The sequence below is a fragment of the Camelus ferus genome, chromosome 20 (assembly GCF_009834535.1).
Source record: "Camelus ferus isolate YT-003-E chromosome 20, BCGSAC_Cfer_1.0, whole genome shotgun sequence".
Lineage (NCBI taxonomy): Eukaryota > Metazoa > Chordata > Mammalia > Artiodactyla > Camelidae > Camelus > Camelus ferus.
In genome coordinates this window covers 6,671,011-6,693,103 of record NC_045715.1, presented here as the reverse complement: position 1 = coordinate 6,693,103, position 22,093 = coordinate 6,671,011, and the positions used below count along the sequence as shown (strand labels likewise).

Here is a 22,093-nt window from a genome sequence, read left to right as displayed (position 1 = left end):
CTTACCTGGAAATGACTGAAACTTCAAGACAGAATGAACTACAAATTTTTTTTTATCCCTCCAGCCTGGTTCTGTTAGTAAAAACCAGTCCTCTCCCTTTTGATTATCAGCTACAATATTGCTAGGAATTACCATCCTGAGTTCCCTTCTTTTCCCATTTTTCTGATCTTCCATTGGCCTATGGTATATTTCTGAATTCAGGACCCAAGACACTTTACAGTTTATATTTGTCCATATCCAATGGGCACTACTCCCATGACAGTGGTGCAGGAAAGTGCCAAGAGCATATACATGGAATGAACTGCCTGGAGTTTAACTTCTGATACTCACTGCCTGCAGCAATAACCAGGAAATCAGCCTCTTCTAGTGTGTCTTTCCTTCTCTGCACTAATGGAGATGCCATTCAATGCCCTCCTCAAAGGGCTATATCTGGGGACAATAGTAAAATTACCAGCTGCCTCCTCTCCATGTGCTGGGTCTTGCTTAACTTAAAAGAAAATTATGATGCAATGGAAGTTCCAGGAGATGATGAGACAGACAAAACCCAAAGGGTTTTGGGTGTTTCTTTCAGGATTCCTATTATACACAGTATTACTCACTCTGACATCAGTTGTTGGCAAATGTGTGATTTTTCCTTTCTTGGGAAGGAAAAAAGACCCCTGAGCAGGCTCACTTGGTGGTGATAGTGGCCCTGTAGATGTCTGCCTATGACCTACAGACAAGCTCTGTGCTAAAGTTCCGCATTTAGAAGGTACAGATTTACTGAGAATGAAGCCTCAGCTGTGGACCCTTGGTGACATCCAACCATGACTCATCATTGAAGGAAGGATCAGCGCTGACATCCAGACAGAACTTGTTTTCCTGATGCAGAAAACTTCAGGTCAGGGGTTTATTGTTCGTTTTAACTTAATTCCCTAATCAACCATTAAAAAGCAAGCAAGTATAATTTCATAATTTCTAGACAGGAAGCCTTTAAGCAAGAGATACTGCAGATTTTAATGTTTTCCCAAATCTTGGTGTCATTCATCTTTTGATAATGGGTCATGTGTGTCCTGCTTCACTTTGCTTAACAGTTCTCATTCAATAACCCTGTGTGTTGTGTGTCCTGCATGAGGATATCAGAGAGTTTACATAAGATGTAAATATTAATTCTTTTCTCTTTTTCCCCTCCTCACACGATGCCTAGTTCAAGGCTTCCTGTTTAATTATTTCATATTTACTTCTTTTATTTTATTCATTTTTTTAAATTGAGTTATAGTCAGTTTACAATGTTGTGTCAATTGTCAGTGTAGAGCACAATTTTTTAATTATATGTGAACACACATATATTCAATGTCGCATTCATTTCATGTTTACTTCTATGTGAGCTTATATTAGTTATGTAGATCACCAGTCTTGTCACTAGGAGGAGTGTACAGATTTGATTTGGTAAAGGAACCCCAAGACCCCCTCATTCCTGGGCCTCCTTCCACCCTAGAGCAAATGCCAGTTTGTAATGAGAACTTCTTTGGACACCAGACTTTCCCCTTAAAGTAATTAAAGCCTGCAGGTCTTAGCTACAAAGCTGGTTGATGCAATATGATTTATTTAGCAGAGCATTTGGAGTTTACACAATGCTATGCTTGAAATGAAAGAAAAGAATTGGCTCTTAGCTTCTTATTTGGATCTGTGTGTACCTGTGTGTGTATGTGTGTGTGTGTGTGTCACCAGCCCAGCTTCTGAAAGCGTGGTCCCCCTCGATGCGGATTGGGACCACGCTTAGCTGCGTCAGAGAGGCTTGTACTCCCACCTTTTTACTTGTCGAGACTTATCAGTGCTTCTGGATGTTCAAGGCCGAGCCCATTTCACTGGGAACCTGCAGGGATCCATTTGGGGGCCAGGCCAGATGGTGACTTTGAGACGTGGAGCCTGTCTATTCCATGGGTTACTAGTCTGTGTGAAGACCAACTTTCTCACAGGGCCCCACCTCCAAGACCTGATTCTAGCAGCACCTCTGCAACGAGACAGACAGCCCCTGATCAGACCAATGGAATCCTTGTGAAAAGCAGTGCTTGGGCAGAGGCCAGTGACGTCATCGCCGCGCGCTCCCGGTTCTGACGGCGGCCGGCGCGTCTGCGCATGCGAGCTGGTGGCCGCGGCGGCCGCCTGGGATTGTGGGGTCTTGTCTGCCCCTCGGCTGTCGGGCGGGAAGCCGAAGGTAGGGGCGGCGAGGGACCTCGGCCCCGGGCCTGGGCGGGGGGCTCAGGGCGCCTTCCCGGCACTGCGCTGGGGTCCCTGCACTCACCCCAGTGTCTCCGAGGCCCGCCGGCCCAGGGGGCCCTCGGTGTTGTCCGCAGACCGGGCGTCTCAGCGCGAGGGTCGCCTCCCCTGCCTTTCCCGCGCTGGACGTCCCCGGTAGCCCTGCTGTAGTGCCAGGAGATGAGGCCGTGGGGTGCCGAGACGCCGGTGGCTCCGCATCTGTTTTAGCCTCCTCCCCTGTTCCCTTCACCCCGCCTTACTGTCTGCATTTGTCCAAACGCTCCAGGAACATTCTGGTGCCTCTTCACCGGAGGGAACTGCGCACTACCCGCGGCGTATTTCCATCCCTATCGTGTGCTTTCCTTTGCCCTACTAGATGGAATACTTGCCTTTAAAGTAGGGGTTCCAGACTTCGGTGTGTTTCAGATCATCCAGGAGGTTTTGCATATCTCTGGGTTCTACTCAGGAATTTTGGATAAACTGTGGCATGGGCACCTGCAGTCCCCCCAAGGTGGTTCTGATTCAGGTGGCCCTGAAATCCTCGTCTTAAATTCTCCACTTCAGAAGGCAGGAGGAAATGAACTGAAATATGAGCCCTATTTCTGGGGCTCCAGACGGGAAAGACAAGGAGTCAGGAAATGCTGAACATGTGAGAGGCCACGTGGGGCCTTCCTTTGCACTAAAGCAGCCAGAGGGCTGTTTGATGCCTTAAAAAGTAGTCAAAACAAACAAAAAAAGCAATGTTTGGAAATTGACGAGTTAAATGAATAGGCATACATTTATGAAATTTTTTGAATCAGATGACCAAATCTTAAATTAAGCAAAAAGGGCAAAAAGGATTCTGAGTGTTCCTGAGTCATGTCCCTGTAATATTCACTGAGAAGTACCGTGGAAGGGAATTCAGAAATCAGCCAACAGTATTGGGAGAGGGAAAGAGTAGATAATCCAGGAAATACGTTCATGAGTAGTTAGATTCCAGAAATAGAGATTGGCCAAAGGAAAGGACTCCATACAAGAGACCACCTGGATATTTTGTTAGGACAATGATTCTCCACCCGAATTGGATCTTAGAATCACTTGGGAAGCTTTCATGAGAATATTTTCATAACTCGACTTTCTCCTAGAGATTTAGGGGAGGGGCACAGGCATGTTAGAAAGATTCTCTAAGTGATTCCAAAATGAAATCAGGTAGAATCACTGATTTAGAGCAGAAGGTCAGAAATACGAAAAGGGAAGCAAGGAATATCCCCAAACATAACAGCCTAGGCCAGCATCACTTGAATATTAAAATACAGATGGTTGCTCCCACCTCCAGAATTTCTGATTTAATAGGTCTGGGGTATAAGTTCTGAGAGAATTTGAATTTCTCACTAATTTCCAGATCATAGTGATACTGCTGGTTCGGGGCCGCATTTTAAGTACCACTAGACTAGGTAAACTGGAGGAGGAAGGAGGACTTGCAACTTGGGGTAAACAGGCATGGTGGGCTCACTAGTTAGGCCCTAGGTTGAAGAGACATTGTGTCAGCTTAGGGAATAGCAGTTGTGGTCAGTGCTATGATCCAGAATCTTGCTGCTCAAACTGGGGTCCTCAGACCAGCAGCAAAGCATCACCTGGATGCTTGTTAGAAAAACAGAATCTCGGGCCATGCTCCAGAACCAGAATCTTTATTTTAACAAGATCTCCACACAACCTGCATGCATTTTAAAGTTGGAGAATCATACTAGTGGTACGATTACTGTGATCTATCAGTGGTGTGAAGCCTTGACTTCATTTTATAGTTCTGGAATAAGCTTACATCAGACCAATGAAATCAAAATCTCTAGGAGAGGAACCTCTTATTGGTATTAGTATTTTTTAGAGCTGTCTGAATAAAATTTTGATAACTACTGATCTAGAATTTAATTTGAAACAGTGTAGTCATTGCTGTACTTCCTGTCTTGCCTTGATTTGCCATGAATCAGGAAGCTATCTATACACAGCAGACGGACCTTAATGCACCCAGCTGGGAGGTGAAAGGAACAGCAGACGCAGGGAGGATGATGCAGGGAATGACAAAACGGTGTCAGTCTCACTTGCTTCATTAGAAGATGTGCATTGCAGGCTAAATATGCAAAACCAGTCTGCTGCCATTCTGTTAGGTTTCTCTGTGTCTCCTCCATGATATTGTCTCCTCCCTATTTTCCCTGGTTTGGATTGACCCCTTCCTTGCTTCTAGATGTTTCCAACACAAATCTATCAGAGCACCTGCTAACATGTTAAGGTTTGTCTACTTGTTTATGTGTTTTTCTTCACTCAGTAGATCATAAGCCCTCTAAATGCAGGGAAAAATCTTGTTTGTGGCATTCGCACAAGGAACTTAACAGACACTCACAAGTATTTGTCGAATGGTTGTCTAGCATAGAAGAGGGGAAGGGATTATTGCTTTGGGGAAACTATATTGTGAGGTTCAAAAATATGGTGGCCATCAATACATAAAAATTTATACATAGGTGTGTATATATGGAGATAAAGCAAATATGGCAAAATAACAGTTTTTCTATCTAGGGGAAGGGAATAAAGGTGTTTATTGTGCTATTCCTTCACCTGTTCTCTACCTATAAATATTTAAAATGTAAAAATTATGAAAAAATACATTTGAAATTGTTTTTGAATTATATCTCTAAATTGAGAGTTCTCTCTTTATTAAAATAATAACAATCAGACTTTTATTTTATACATTTTTCAAAATATGATTTTGTTTTCTTACTTAGATACAACTTTGATTTTTGAAGAAATTTAGGATTGCTTTTATACTGACCAAGATTATTTGAAATCTAAAGAAATAACCTGCAAATTACTGATTAAAAAGTTCTTTTATTATAAAGGAATTGTTGGTTTGGTAGAATTATTCAGATTGCCCTATTTATGATTATTTACATTTCTACATCTGAATTTCTACATTAATCTCACTTGAAAAAAAAGCCATATATAATTTTGAAAATTCATTTTGTTTGTCTTAAATTTTCATTTGGTTACTTACAATGCTTAAGTGTGAAGCGGCAATTTAGATGATAATTGATGGTATTAATTTATCTTTCTGTCGTCTGAGGTCTATTCATCACCAGACTGATAACAATTTATATAGAATTTCTCCTTTTAAACCTACAAAATGGCTCCTAACATAAAACTAGTTTTGTTTTTTTGGGTTTTTTCTTTGTGAACAGCTAAAATATTTGCATGTATCTCTGGAATCTTAAATAGGGACCTTCCTAAGTATATGAAAACAAAGGAGTTTTTTTGTTATTTTATTTCCATGCAACAGGAAATATGATCTCCCCTCTCACCCTAAAATTGGTAAGTAATCAAAGCACTTGAACTTTCCATTTAGCTTATTGGGAGAGGCTATTTTCAAGTATTCATAGCTTAAAATGTAATGCCATAGACACTGTTAAGCCCCACCCTGACAGAAATGATGGACACCCTTATGTTGTAAAGTTGTATTCCACTGAGTGAGTGAGATCCTTTTGGAGAAGGAGAGGAGCAAGTGAGTGGCAGAGATCTCTCTGTAGAAATATGTGGCCAAAGTCTTAATTTTCATTGAGAACAGAAATTGGGATTTTACCCCATACTTCCTGTGGGGTTTGTTTGTTTGTTTGTTTCTGTTTTTTTCCTACTGATTCCTAGCCAATGAAGCCTTTTTCTCTCTCAGAAAGCACCTGGTCGATCAAAAGAAGTTTCCTGCAGGTAGCTTATTCTAGTAGTTTTGTTCTCCCTTACTCCAAAAAAGTGTTTCCTTATTTTGTTACTATTTTCCTTTTTTTACACTTCTCTTTATTTCTTGTTTTCTCACTCATGGAGGACAGTCAGCCAGCTTCTTCCTCCTATCTATTTCCATTCATCTGAAAATGGCGTATTCACTGGGGATTTATTGAGCACTGGTTACTGTTCCTGATACAGTACCTTAGTGAGACAACAAAGACCCTGCCTTCATGGTGCTCGCATACCAGTGAGGGGGAGAGGTGACAGGCAGTAATCATGGTTAAAAGTAAACTACGTGGCATGATGGACGGAAATACGTGCTATGGGGGATAGAAAGGAGCAATGGAAGGGAACTACTCGTGTGCGTGTGTACGTGTGTGGGAGTGTTGAAGAGTAGCTTACAATTTTTAAATAGGCTAGTCGAGGTGAGTCTCACTGAGGCAGTGACCTGTGAGCAAAGCCCTGGGGCAGAGGTGGGACAATGCCTGGTAGGTTCCAGGAACACCAACAAAGTCAGTGTGACATGAGAGAGAGACAGGAGATGAGTTGTCTTTTATCCTGAATGAAACGTGGAACCATGGCATAGCTTAAAAGGACAACCATGGCCGCTGGTTTGAGAATAGCAGAGGGAGGGGCCGAGAAAGAAGCAGGGACTTTGCTGTAACCAGAAACTAACACAACATTGTAAATCAACTATACTTCAATTAAAAAAGAGAAAGAAAGAGAGAGAAAGAAAAAGAGGGAAAAAGAAAGGGAAACCAGCTAGTTTATGGTTCCGCGGGGAAGATGACTGTGGGTTGGACCAGAAGATTTAACAGCAGAAGCAGTGAGAAGTTTTAAGAGTGTAGATGAATTTTGAATATGCGAGACAACAGGATTTCCTGATGGACAGAATATGAGGCATAAGTGCAAGAGAGGAGTCAAGAAAAATCCTAGGCTTATTAAACTGTTCCTTTGACTCTTGCAATCCTGAAATATCCCAACAGATTCTTTCTGTGCTTGTAGAAAATGTTTTGACATCTTCAGTACTTCCTGTGTCTGTTTTCTGAAATTCTTCTGTTATGTTTTTATCATTCTATTAAAATGTTCATAATAAATGTGGGAAAACAATTCCCATAAAGATCTTACACAAGGGTAATCAAGAGGAAGCTGGTTTCGATTTATGAAAATTTGGAGAGACATAAGCACCATGTTCTCTGACAGGTAATTGAAGAGAAGAAAAGGGACAGATTTTGTTGGAAACTTAAGTTTTCATGGAAATGTTTCTATATCATTGAACATCATCAAAAACAATCTCGGGTCGCATTAGCCTTGATAAACACCCAACCTTAGTCTTCCTTTTAAGGACCCCCAGGCCCAGCCCTTACATGCTTATCTATGCTCTGACTAATTGTATTAAAATCGTGACTCTCCTGGGTTGTTCCCCATGTAATAGAAGTCGTTTCCTAAATGTGTTCAATCCCGCCTGTGAGAGATTATGGGAGATTTGCAATATTCTACACCTAACCAAATGGTATCTCCAACATCAAAGTTTTAATATTTGTCATTGAAAATAGAGTCGTTTTGCCAAACATCTGTTTTGGAAACATGAATGTGAATGATAAGTTAGGGGATAATTTGAGTAAAACATGAATTTTGAATTTGGTTATGCACATTTCTTCCACAGACCAAAATACATATAAATACACACCTCAGACATCTCCCCGGTAGCAATAGCCTTGAAGGTTGGCTTTTCCTATTCTTTCACATTTGCCGTTTTTTCGCAAAACCACCCCGTTCAACATCCCAGACAGTAAATCTAAGTGTTCTAGTTCAAATCACAAAAGGAAAGCAGTATCTGTATTTGAAGACTTTAAATGGAAATTGCCAAATCCAGCTCCTTTTGGTGCCAGTTAGTGACCGGTGCAGTGGCTTTAAACCTTGCTGCAGTTTCCAAAGCCCTCAGCTGTTGGGCCAGGTTGTGAGCACAGATGAGAAAGTCACCAGAGAATTTCCAGCAGTGATACACAAGGCAATTGTAGAAGGATGCTACACATTGGACCCAATTTTCAAATTTGATGAAGTAAGTATCTATTATAAATGCGTGCCTTGGACGACCTTCATCTCCAAGACAGGAAAACATGCCCGGACTGCAGGCCGCTGGGGCTTGCTGAACTGTGGTGCTCATGCCAGCTCTGGACTCAGGTCACTGAGGCACATCTACTCTCACCTGCTCTTACAACTTTGTCTTATTCCAGATCACCTTCCTTCCACCGCTTTGAGATACTTCACAAGCTGCAACCCTTCCCAGCCCATTTCCACGGCAAACATCCAGTCTTCTTCAAGGTAAAGTGCCATATTTATTGTAATATTTATGCATTTTCTCAACCATTGAACATGTTGGAAACTCTGCCACTGTTATTAGGTTCCTAGCTTTTTTTCTGAGTCACTGATAGTTTTCTTAGTGTTGTGTCCCCAATCCCATTTTACTTATAAATCATGTCTTTTTTTTTTTTTTTTTTGCAAAATTTAGCACAATGTGATGATTTTTAAGAACACTGCAGAACTGTTACTGCAGAACTGACAGTATGGGGCAAGAGCGTATTTTTCTCTTGAAACACAATAACTGTGTTCGCTGTTAAGAACAGATCTTTCAAATTGTTTGGTATGTGTGGTGGAACAGATTCCCTCTTCTGGGTCAGCTATAGAATTATAGAGTGGTATGAGATTTTATAAGTTATTTAAATAAAGTACGTCATTTAATGGGGAAACAGGATCTCAGAGAGGTCAAGTGACTTCCATAAAATCACACAGCAAGACAGTGACAGACCTCAGGCTCTGGTCAATTCCTCCGTAGTTTCTTTATGACTAGTTGTGTCCTTTGTATCTCTTTGGTTCTGACTTTCTGTGTAAAGTTGTCATTATTTATGTACCAGTTATTTTCCTCCCTAGGCTGTAATTTCCTTAGGGGTCATTGTAACCCACTTCACTTAAAACAGTGTCTTTCATACACGGTGCCCAGGAAACATGCGTTGAATGATTGAGAGAATGCACAGCTACGTGGGCCTTGAAAATAAATACAGAATATCCCAGCAATTAACGTGCTGGTTGAGAACATTTCTGCTTAGGAACCGTTCAGGCAGTGGGCACGCTGAATAAGTAATATTTGTTTCTTTTGGTAACAGAAATATCTTTCATGACATTCATTTCCCTTTACTTGTGAATCAACCAATGTTTTGTTCCTGGATACCTGACGAAGAAATGTGAACCCACACTGATGTGTTTATTGACATGTAGAGCTGGTGCCAAGTTGAATATGAGGTGAAATGAAGGATAGAAATGTGACCATATGAACAAATAACCCTTGTTGTTTCTTGTGAACCCCTATGTGACACTAATCCAGAAATGCATGCCAGGGGCAGCTGAAGTATGCTGTGAATTACTAGCAGTGATGCTTCAGGAACTGCGCATGTGGCATGATTTACATCCCAGTGTTCTCAAATTGATTCTAGGGATTGGTTAATTATACTGTCAGTAACAAACAAACAGGTCTGTTTTCTAAACTCTTGTGCTTGCTGAAGGCAGTCTTTCCCCCACTATTGGTACCACCTCGGAAAAGCATTTTCGAATTTTTCTTCTGTTTGGTGCTAGGAAAATTAAAAGATGTATTCTTGCCAGGATAAAGCAGGTGTGGACTTGTACTCACTGACCCTAAGGATAGACTTGAATCACAGTTCAGGTCACTAGTATGCTTTATGGGCACCATTAGGCAGAGTTCATTTTAATGATGAAAATGGCAAGGCTGAGGGGTGGAGGGACAGCTGGGTCGCCCTGAACAGGCACTGAGAGGATCTTTGCTGCTCTGGGTGGAACGTATTTTAGTGCTCCATTTAGATTAGCTGCTGAATGTAATAGCTATTTATTAAGATTTTTTTATGAGTTTTTGGTTCAAGATATGTATGTGTATATGTATATACTCACATTTCTCTGAATTTTTATTAAAAGACTAGTAAAAGATTAATAAAAGCATGTAGGATGGTAGGGATCTGCAAATAAGAGCTGACAAATTTCTGAAAAATGAAAACTAATTGAACCAGCATAGGTTGATGAAGCAGGGTTAAAAAAGCAATAACCTGGAGGAAGTGGCTGAGGGAGAAGGAGCCAGCAGACACAGCAAAGCCCCTGGGAGTTGGCCAGTAGAACAGAGGAGAATTGCAAGTACGAGGTTTATTTGAAAGCTGAGAACAAAACCAGCTCTCCCCCACCACCTTCACCACATACACACGGCACTTACTCTTGCATGCAAAGGGGGACGGGGGTCTGCAGGCACAGATAGTTTTAAAGTAGTTAATTTTCAGAATTTCATTTTCCATGTGTACTATTTTTCTAAAGCTGATCGGTCTTGGAAAAAACACGCTGATTGGCCTTCCCCTCCTCTGTTCACGACCACCTCTCAAAAGGCAGGCTTGCCCCTCTCCTACCCCTGTTATTCCAGAGTCACTTGTCCTGGAGCTGAACATCGTCAGCTAGGACAACAGCGGCACCAACCTCGAGGAGCCAGTGCATAGATTCTTAAAGAGAATTTGATGATTCCATGAATTGTTAACAAAAGCTTTCCATTTTCATTTACTTACTCCTGTGAACAATGTGTTTCAGTGTGTATATCCAGAAAAACAGCAATAGAGTTGATGTGGAAATATATGTCAATGATATTCTAAACAGACAGATGAGCTGGATGAACAAAAAAGTCTCACATGTGGCTGCTGTGTATGCCTGCACAGGACACTCCCTCAAGGGTGCCACTCACAGCAGGCTTTGGGTTGAATGGCGCCCCCTGCAGTTGTCCAGTAGAACTGAAGAGAGTAGCCCTTTACCATTCCTTTTACTTGGGGGCATTTTTACAGTTTGTGTTTTACATTTTGTGTTTGATAATTATGTATCAATATTTGTTATATACTATAGTTATACTTTTGCTCAATCGTGAACTAATTATAACTAATTGGAGAGAAGAGTTAATAGAGCGTTATAGGAATATAAGAGTATAAAAAACTATAATTTCAATGTGTATACATATTTTTCTTGCAGATGAATATAGAGTGTTCAGCAAAATGCGTATTTATTCAAGCACAAATATATAACACATGAGAATAAAACAATAAAATTCTGTAAAGGAAGTAAAATAGAAATAGGAATGTTACAAATTATCAACAGGAAAGAAGAGCGAGTTCATGTATTGTGAAACAGGAAAACAGAGGGTATCAAATGCTATTGTATTTGGATTCCATTGAATACATTTATGGGCTCTGTAAAAGTGATGTAACAAGGTTATTTAGAAATCTCAGTATTCACAGTATACCAGGAATTACATTTGTAGCAAGTGTTTACCTTACAGTGGACCATTTTGTATGTCATCCCAGAGTCATCTAAAAGATGCAGTTTTTCAACGTTCTTTTTGGGATGCGAAAACAAATAAATAATTAAAAACCCTTGGAGTGGAAGAAGTCAGGCATTTACCCATAGGTGAAAACTGAGGAAATTCTTTAAACATTTTGAAGCAATGGTCTGAGAACACTTGGGCAGGTATTGTAGACACTGGGGCTTTATTCTCACATGAAAGAGGACAGTTCAATGGCTGCCTCCTCATCTTTTTGTCCTAAAATGATATCTTCCTACCTTAAAGTACCTTCCAACTGCAAATTAAAAAAAAAAAAAAGACTCAATGAAGGAGTTGTAAGACAAAGTTAAGGAAATGTTCCAAGATGTAGAAAAAACTATCAGAGATTCAGAGAACAGGGGAAAGATAGTTACATGAAGCAGGGATTCAGCCAATAACCTGAAGAAGGATCTCAAACCAGCTGAGAATGTCACCAGCTATCTTGATTTCAGTGTAAGCAGAGCACCCAGCCACGCCATGCCAGATTTTTGAACTGGCATCATAAAATAAATTGACAAGTGTTCTTTCCTTTTTTATTTTCCGAAAGAGTTTTTGCAGGACGGATACTCTTGGAATATTTGATCGAATTCAGTCTACTGATGCTATCTGGACCTGGGCTTTTTTTTAATGGGAAAATTTAAAATTATTAATTTAAATTAATTTAATTTCTTTACTTGTTTTAAGTACATTAAATTTCTGTTTTTTTCTTAAACCAGGTTTGGTAATTTCTAGATATTTGCCCATTTTCTCTAATTGATTGCTATAAGGCCATTCAGAATATTCCCTTACAATCTTTTAAGCTTTTATTAGGGTCTGTTGTGGTGTCTCACTTTCACTCCTAATACTGGTAATTTATGGCTTCTCTCTTTTTTTATTGGTCAGTCTGATTTAAGTTTTATCAATTTTCTTGATAATTTTAAAAGAACCAACTTTTGGTTTCAATAAATTTGTCTATTGTTTTTCTTTTTTTTTTTCATTGATTTCCACTCTGATGTAAAGTTTCCCTTTTTTTCTTGCTTCAGATTTGATTTGTTGCTTTTGTTTTTAGTTCATTGAAGTGAAATTTAGATTAGTGATTTAAGACCCCCTTTTATAATGCAGCTATTTTAAAATTTCTCTTTAAACACTGTGTTTGCTGCATGCCAAATTTTTTGATATCTTGTGTTTTGATTTTAGTTCAGTTAAAAATATTTCCTAAGTTCCCTTTGAACCATGGGCTATTTAGAGTGGGTTGTTTCATTTTCAAATATTTATGGATTTTCAATTTTTGTCATTTCTGATTTCTAATTTAATTCACTTGATGTCAGAGAACATACTTTTAATTATTTTAATTCTTTAAGTCTATTGATACTTTTTTATGGCCTAGCAAATGGTATATTGTGGAGAATGTTCCATGTGCACTTAAGGGATGTTTATTCTGCTGTCGTTGGGTTAGATGTTCTCATAAAACTCAGGTAGGTCAAGGTGGTTAGTAGAATTCTTCTTCTATATCCCCTTTGATTTTCTTTCTAGTTGTCCTGTCATTTGAGAGTGAGATATTAAAATCTCCAATTATGTTGTTGAATTGTTTATTTCTTCTTCTGCTGTCAATTTAGCTTCATATATTTAACGCTCTGCTCTTAGGCTGCTGTTTTTCCCAGCTATTTCCTCCACCCTGTCCTATTTCTCACCTCCTCCAGGCACTCTCATTACGTGTGCGGTGCTGTGCTTGACATCCCATAGGTCTCTGCGTCTCTGTTCATTTTCTCCCACATTTTTCCATTCTCGTCTTTAAATTGGATAATTTTTATTGCGCTATCTTCAGTAGTCTTGATTCTTCCTCTAACTACCTCATATCAGCTGCTGAGTCCATTTAGGGTATTTTCCATTGTAGTCATTGTGTCTTTTAATTCTGGAATTTCCATTTCACTGTTTTTATAGTTTCTTTCTTTGTTCTGAGGTTTCTTGTATTTGAGTCTATTCATATATTTTCCTTTCTTTCTTTAACCGTGGTTCCCTTGACTTCTTTGAGCATTTTATAATGCTTTGAAATCTTCGTCTACAAAATATAACCTCCTTGCCCACTTGGAGTTAATTTTTGTTGACAGCTTATTTTCCTGAATATAGGTCACATTTTTCTGTTTCTTTGCTGTCCTATAAATTTTTGTTGAAAACCTGAATCTCAGATAATGTAGTGTAGCAAATACGATTTTGAGTTTTTGCCTTGAGGATTATTACCACTGCCTTTTTATTTTGTTGTTGTTTTGCTTGTTTTCATTTGCTTTGTTTTTAGGAACTTGCCTGAACTTAATCAGTTGAATCTGTTTTTCCTGTGATGTGTGGCTGCTGCTGTGTCTGCTCTGCTTTTAAAAACTATAATAAACAGTTTTAGCTTGGCTTTATAAAAGCTCTTCCATGTCTGCATAGCATGGTGGTCAACCAATGATTGTCCACAGACACCTTGAGTCTGTAAGATTTCTCTCCTCTGCTGGTGGATCTGTGTTTGGGGCTGGGAACACATTCAAAATTCAGTTTTCAAATGTTCACGGATTTACCTTCTGCCAGGTCCTTCTGGGTCTTTCCCACAGATCTGCATAACATCCATGTCAGCGGGGAATGTGCAGATAGCTGGGGTCCTCTGGAGTCTTCCCAGCACATGTGCGCAGCCTCCTGGTCAGCAGGAACCTGGGGAGGCCCCATTTAGTCCTTTTTTGCCTCCCTCATCTCCAGGATCTCCAGGTCCAGAGGAGCCCTCTTGGTTAAGCCTCGGCCTGGGGGAGGGTCAATGCAGTCTGAAACCACTCCTCGTAACCCTTGTCCTTCTCAGTCTCTGTTGTCCAGGGGTGTCCTTCAGCTTCAGCCTCACCCACTGGGTTCTGGGATTTTCACAGTGGTGTCCTGTTTATGGGTAGCTGCTAGTTCTTTTTGTGAGGGGGACTGAAGTCAGGAATCACCTATGTTGTCATCTTGATGACATCAATTTATCTAGTTGCATTGTTTAAAATTCTCTCTGGTAGTTCTGACATCTGGGTCAGATCTGACTCTGTCTCTACTGACTGCTTTATCTTCCTGATAGCGTGTCTTGTTTGTTTTCCTTGCTTCTTTATTCATCACCTAACATTGTTTAAAAGCTGGTCATCTTGAGTATGACAGTAGAGACTGAGGTATATATTATTCACGCCCAGAAATGGCATATCTTTTACTTTGCTAGTTTTCCATGTAGGAGGTTTGGTCAGTCTAGCCAGCACTTGAGCTGGGCTTGGTTTTTGCTGTTGTCATGGTCAGCAGTGCTCCACGGGCTTAAACTCCTCTAGTCTTAATCTATGCTTAGAATAATGGCTGGTTTTTGGCGAAGTTTCCTCAGTGTATGGTCAGGCCTCAAGTTTAAGTCTTTCCATGGTGACTGCACTTGAGGGAGTGTCCACTCTCTGCAGCCTTTCTTCTGTCCCACCTCTACACTGATGTGACTTGCTGCTCACTGCCTGGTAGCCTGATGGTAGGCTGAGCAGGTTTTCCTCTTAGGAAGGACCTGTGTCTCTGGGTCCCAAGGGTGGGGCCATCTCAGATCCTGCCCCTCTTTCTTAAGTAGAAGGCTTCCAGTAGTTTGGCCCAGGGTGTTTTCCTGCCCCTGCTCCAGGGCTAGCGGGTATTTTTGTGTTTTCTTCTCCCAGCTGCAGTGGGTCTTACCCTTGGCTGGGGGGCAACAGGAGTTACTGCCATTCCTCAGAAAATGAAGCCTCTTGTTCCTAAGGAGAGATAAAGTTGGAGTATCCAGGCGGGACTTTGTGTTTTTCTGCAGTAGCCCTGTTCCATCACAAGGGAGGTTTCCTCCGGACCAGTGATTCTCAGCAGCAGCATCATTGACACTTTGGATTGGACAGTTCTTTGTGGTAGGGTGCTAGTCTGTGTGTTGCAAAATGTTTAGCCGTGTTCCTGGCCTCTACCCACCGCGTGCTAGTAGCGTCCCTCCAGGTGTGGCAATCAAAAACGTCTCCAGATGTTGCCAGATGTCCTCTCGGAGGTATAATTGCTCCCTGTTCAGAACAGCTGCTCAGAACTCTCACCTCGCTCCCAGTTTTCTTCTGATAACCCAGGGGGTCCGTGGAGAAGAGTCTGTGAACGTCTGTGAATTACCTTTGTGTTTGAAGATCCCACAAGTTCTATATGCTCATACCAGATCACATCCTCCTTTCTGGCTTCTAAGGGGCTTCATGTCTGCTGTGGTAAGCAAGTGCTTGCATCCTGTTACTCCTTAGAGGCAGCTTTCTTTCCTTAGACTTTGGGTTAGTTGGTTATGCTGTGACTTCAGCTCCCTGGTGGGTTTAATAAAAGTTGTAAATTTGCAGACATTCAGGATTTGGTTTTTTTTTTTTTTTTTTTTTTTTGCTTTATGTTTGGGAAGAACACTTTTTCCAGCTTTTTATACCCTAAGAGGAAGCTCGAAGTTTGATATTTTTAATTTTTAAATTTTTGTAATGATTATGCAGAGAAACTATAAAAAAGACTTAGAGGTTAAGCAACTTCCCCATGTGCAAGAGATTTGAACCAATGTCTTCCCAGCTGTACACACGAGTTTATTCCACCGTGTTATTCAGAGTCTTTATTTAAGTGATAGTGTGTTAAGTTTCACTGGTGACTGCCAAGGTAGGTTTTATATTCCCCCTTTCATTTATTCTCTAATACAGATTTAGACTTCGTACAGGAAATGACTGGGCAGAAGGAGGGAGGAGTATTGGTCGAGCAGTTTGTCATCATGGGTATCAGTCTACTCTCATCTCTTTCCCAGAGATGTCAAATTCAGATGCCTTAGGGGCCAGGCAGGAAATATAAATGAGTGAAGTGTGCTCAGTCTGTGATCACTCTCATTTTCCTTGACACTTGTGGCCCTACTTTTGATAATGGCAGGGATACAGAGAAATGTTTCTTTATAAGAAAAACAGCAGTGCAAGCAGAATGATATGTGGGTTCTCTCTCTCTCTCTCTCTCTGCCTGAGGACTAGCAGAGTTTATCTGACCTGCACATTTCTGAGGCATAGATTATGACAGTGCCTGGGCACTGCCTACTGTTTTAAAGTCGCCTATTAAAGTTACCTGCCTGCTCCTGAGAGCATTTCATTCCCCATTATATATTTGTCAGACACCCACTACGTGCCAGGCTGTATTCTGGGTTCTGAGGATGCGGCAGTGAAATAAACAAGCCTCATCTTTCTGGAGCTTCCGTTTTGGTTTGTGGTCTGCAAAAGGGGGAGTGGGGACTGCAGACCTGAAGGGCACTGCCTCAAGAGCACGCTACTGCCATGCACCACTGATGCGGCCAAATTTTAAAATTTTCCAAGAGAATCCAGAAGTCAGATTTTTACTGCAATTTTCTTATTTCTAAATATTGGCTCAGTGTGTTTTAAATCACTGTGGAGGTCAAACAAAACATGTCTGCAGACAGAATCTGGCTTGCGACCTCTGTCTAACACCATCTTTGCCCTTGCTGGTCTGCTTGAGAAGAAAAATGCAATGGAATGACAGCTGTAGCCATGCTAATTCCCTTCTCTGGAAGCAATGAACCAGTTGTCAGAGATTTGGCAATGCCAGGATTTAATTTGCAATACAAGGTCAACAATTTCAGTGAAAGCCATTTTAAGATCAGCCCTGAAACAAACGAAAAAAAAAAAATGACTATAGAAATTAGCAGGTGATTATTAACCTGGGCCTGACAGAATATGGTCAACAGGTTTCTTGCAGGCAGGTTATACTGCAGTTACCAACCTGCTTGCAAGTTTGAGACCGGCTTTTAAAACGTGATTTCTATCGTAGGCTGCTTGAATTTCAACAAACATGCTACCCCTGAGGTCCAAATTTGTAAAAGTTTTGTAATGGCAGCCATTAGTCCATTAAGTCAAGAGTTTTGGGTAAGTTGATAGTATTTATAACTGTGGTTTTCCTTTTCTTTTGTAAAGGAAGCTACTTTGGGCTTTCTTGACAATATAGGTCATACAGAGAGTTTAGCAAATACATCAGCTCTCTAACTGGCTCCGTATTTTGGAGTTAATCACACAAGTGATAGGTGTTTTACGGGCTGTGATGACTGTTCATTGATCATTAACTTACAGAAATTATTATTAGCTGCCAGACTCTCCTTGTCCTATGAACTTAGCTTCATTTTCATCTCCCCTCTCTGCTCATCATTTTTTTTCCCCATCCATCTTTTCCTATTTGACTCCTCATCCTGCCGGTTCTCAGAGTTTCATTCTGCTGCCCATGAATCTTTCGAATTTGGCATCTCTGGCCTCTGAAACTGGTCTCACAACTAGTTTCTTCATCCGCGTGCCACAGCTCTTAGCACTTGGGTCATTTTTGACTTTTTAACAGTTCTTTCCCACTTTGGAGGTCTTTGAATTAAATTCCCACGAATTGCACAGGGGACACACATTCAGGTACCAATGTTTAGACCAGAACCGACACCTTGCCTCCATCTTTTTATGCCCTACAGCCAGGTCACATGCTCCCTCATACTCCTCTGGCCCCCCAGGTGGGTGACCTGTTCTTTATGCCTCTGTCCTGCGGGCTGTCTCCCAGCTGTAAGGCATCTGACTACAAACCCCAAATTCTACCTCATCGAAACTTGGAGACTGAGATTACTGATTGCAAATAACACTTGATCTAAGCTCCCATTGACTCCAAGCCGGGAGGGTGCCTCCGCCACACCCTTTACTCATGAGACAGGGGAATACTTGGCTTCATTTCTCCTCTGGTGAGGGCTGCTTTAAAAACGGTGCACCCCTTGGTTCTATCAAGCTGCTTTCTAGATTCAACTATGTGCTTTATATGAGAGAATGAAGGTATTGTGAGCTGATTTCACAGCTGTATTCAGTCTTACTGTATTAATGTTGCATTCTGAATGTTGGTGCGGAAAGATGTTTAAAATGCAGCCTTCTGTGGAGGGAGAGAAGTGGCCTGCCTTGCGGAAGTCTCCTAAGCACTATATTGATGTTAACAGAGGCAGCCTGTGCTTTTTGACTTGCTTGCACATTTTTGATTTTTATGTATCCAAATAAATTTATGATGAGAATAACATGAGCCATTTTACAAATTACAAACATTTTGAAGACAGATATTAACTATTAGATTAATACAAATTCAAGGAACAAAAAGCAGATTTCTACTGCACATTTGTTCCCAGAAGTAGATGCTTTTGAGTCCTTCTTCAGTCACTGTGTTGTGGGCAAGACAAGTCAAAGTTCAATTTCTGTTACTTGGTTAAAATTTTCTCATTTTGTGTCAATTTTTTCTTTTAAATAATTTTACATGTATTTCCCTTATTTTAGGAAGTAGTATAATCTTTTAATCTTTTGTTACTTTTGCATAAACAAGTAAGAGTTTTAAAATGACCACTAGAAGGGCTAACATCTTTCACCTTGCAACATTGATGGCTATGTAAGAGCTCACATGTGCTTTGTGAAGGGATGTTTAAAACTATGATTGAGAGCTCTGAATAAAAAAAAAAAATGTGTCACATGTATCATTCATACATGATGTACTTTGTTTTACTGCCAAATACTGATAACCATTTCAAAAGGGCAAATTCCAAGTTTAAAAAGCTCCTTTGGTGGATGTTTACAGTAATCTAATAAATGCTGGGACTATCGCTCATTTTTGAAATTTCCCATTTATTATAATCATCTGGCCCCAGACTGTATTTTCAGGGTAATGTTTTTATCAATTGAAATAGTATCAAATGGAATAGCTTACAGACTGAATCTGATAATTTATTGCACAACTCTAAGGAATTTTATGAGTGCTACAAACACATTTCCTTTCATGAAATGTGTGTATTCCATGTCATTGCTGGATAATGTTCTCAGGATTTAATCTGCGTGGTCCCTGAGTACACATATTTATCATTGACTTTATCAGATACTATTGACTTATGCCAGTTGCATAACCCTCTTCTAATTTTTAAAAAGATAAATATAAAAGCTACTGGAAGCATGTGAAAGCAAGTTTTCATCATAACTTCAGCACAGTCTGTATTGGCCACCTTCTTGGCATAAAACCAGGAAGTTTACGCTGTCTAGATGAAGTCTGAATGTTTCCTAGAGATTACCTTTGAAAAAGAGTTTGTGAATATTTGACAACTCTCCGTTTATGAGGAATCTGGCTACACAAACAAGAACAATAACAATAAAAACAAGACACCAAAGCAAACCCTGTTGACTTCACACTGAGATTCTGGGGGGACCGTCAGGAAGCATCACAGCGCTAGCTTTCCAACTCCAAATTGCTTAAAATATCTTCAGGTGGGACCAATTCATTTTAGTTTTCAAATATTATTTTTCTTTTTTAGGGGAACTTGCTTTAAATCTGCATTGCCAAGGGCAAGGAGCCGAGAACATGGAGAGAAAGGTAAGATTGATATAACAGGAGCCCCTTCTTTGATTTTTATTTTTCCTTTAAAAGCAGCCTTTTAAGCTTTACTTTTCATAATGTTATTGTGGAGGGAAAGTAGAGAAGTGAGTAGAAATTTAGTCCTTTTTGTAGCACTCATGAGTAAAGAGGATGATTAACGGGTGTAGCAGACAATGTAACAGCTAAAGAGAGTCTCTGGAAGATAAACAAAAGTGCCTTCAGAATTTCCAAGGATTCCCATGACCCATAGTAGGGCTTCATTGTGCCTGTCCATGTTTCTATTTTTGATTAGATTTATAAACACAGCAGCACATATTTTCATGTGGCTGATCGCCCAGGGGCAGAATTAGATTGACTGCACTGAAACTGTGAGGCTTGTGAGTTTTGGGCAAGGGCTCGAGTGAAATAAGTAGTGTAATTGTTTTTGTGGAGTGACCGTGGGACCTCCTCTGTTCTGAATTACACATGGCTCAACCCTTTGACCCAACCAGACCCGGCGATGGCTGGCAGAGCTCCCGAAGCTGTGCTGAAAGGGTCCATCCCTGACAAGCTGGAACGCTGTCAGGCGGGATAGAGGCAACAACCACATTAAACTGTACTAATTACCAGTGAGACCACGTTTGTGACCACCTCAACTTCATTTAACCTGCCATCGTGATTTCAACAGGAAGTAGCAATGTGAGAAATTTTTGGAATCCAAATGTAGCCCGGGCCATTTGATTAACAGAATATATATATTGTACATATATAAATATAATTCACTAAATTTTGGATCATCTTCAAGGATATTTTGTAAAATTATTCAAACATTATTGTAATGATTTTTAAAAAATACATAAGGTTTGGAAAAGCACTGTAAGCCATAATTAAAGTTCTTTCATGGCAATGAGTTTAAATCTTTAAAAATAGATGCTAGCCCACTGATATAATTCCTCAAAACAGTCACTGCTAAGGGGGATGCAGAAAACTTCTAGAAAAGGTGGGAGAGAATCCTATATGATGACATTTTGGCATTTGCTGCAAATTTATTCTGTGATTCACATGGTGATGAGTTAGATAAATATATTTATGTCTGTATCTGATTTCGAAGTTATCCACTTGAATTTTTATTTTCAATTCAGTTCTTTGATTTTCAAAGGCAATCAAAGTAGAGGACTTTGGGTTTACTTTCAAGCACTTGACATTTTTTCCAAAACTAGTCCCATTTTGGAAACACGTCTAAAATGTTTTCATCTCTTTTTTCTCATGGCCAGTTTTACAAATAAAAGGTCTCTTATAGGTATTTTATGCTTACAACAACTTGGGCATCATTTAGCATTTAAATTTTTTCTTTCTCATCTGAGGCAACTCAGGCTGAATATTAATTCAGTTCTTCGTTAAGTGATATTTAATCTTTTAAAAAATAATGTCCAACTTTAACTATATTATTGACTGTTATGCTTTTACTCCAGGAACTCTTAAGAGATGAGACTAGAGAGGTCCTTATCAGATCATTTACAAAAGAAAAAAAAAAAAACACTGCAGTATCCTGTAGCTCCCCCACCCTCCAAAAAAAGTGCATTCAGCCCCACGCAGGCGCATTCTCATTAGCAGTGAAGAGTTTGCTCTCCACGTAATCTAACACGGAATGCTTAGAGCCGACAGGTGCAAATTGCAAGCTGTTTCACTTTGGCTGTTATCCCTTAAATCGACAAAGTAATGGACTGGGAGAACAAAAAGAGTTCCAGCTCGAGCTGCATAAATGAACGTCCTAACAGGGACACACCAGCTGGCTAGGAGAATTCAGTGTAGTGAATACTAAATATTACCTTTATGCCACTTGCCAGGGAAACGGGCTTCAATCACACCCCCTACCTTTTATTATTGGGATGATGTTGCTTCAGAACCGTACTCTGCTTTATCGTGAAGGCAGCACGATGGCGGAAGTGAGCGAGAGCGGAAGCCATCATACCTGTTCCTGTTGGCCGTCGCTGCACTCCTCCCAGCAATTCAGGCATGATTGGCTTCCTGGAGGTGGACCAGATTGACAGTATTTCTATCCCTGTCTTTTTTTTTTTTTTTTTTTTTTTGGCTGATCCAAGCAAAGCCCCAGAGCAGTGAAACAACAAAAACAATCACCGCCACCCCCTCTTCCCCACCACGATGACTGCTGAGCTAGTCTGTGGAAACAAACCAAAACAACAGTTGTTCGTGTTAGGAACACCTAAATTCATTTCATGGAAGAGACGTGCCACGCCAGGATGGGTAGGAGTGTAAGGTACGCGTGTCTGAAAAGGGACCCTGAGTCTGTTGTTCCAGAGCTGGCTTCTAGAAGTCTGTGAC

The 22,093-nt window shown here is 40.4% G+C and overlaps 1 protein-coding gene across 1 annotated transcript in view; it reads left to right on the top strand.

Moving 5' to 3' along the window:
• The first annotated feature begins 711 nt into the window (after positions 1-711).
• The window catches only part of OFCC1 (orofacial cleft 1 candidate 1), a 247,041-nt gene continuing 225,659 nt past the window's right edge, over positions 712-22,093 (top strand). Inside the window, exons 1-3 of the mRNA XM_032462476.1 lie at positions 712-880; positions 8,217-8,304; positions 19,710-19,768. Coding sequence (XP_032318367.1) covers positions 19,757-19,768 — 12 coding nt within the window. The 5' untranslated portion in view covers positions 712-880; positions 8,217-8,304; positions 19,710-19,756. The remainder of the gene's footprint in view (positions 881-8,216; positions 8,305-19,709; positions 19,769-22,093) is intronic.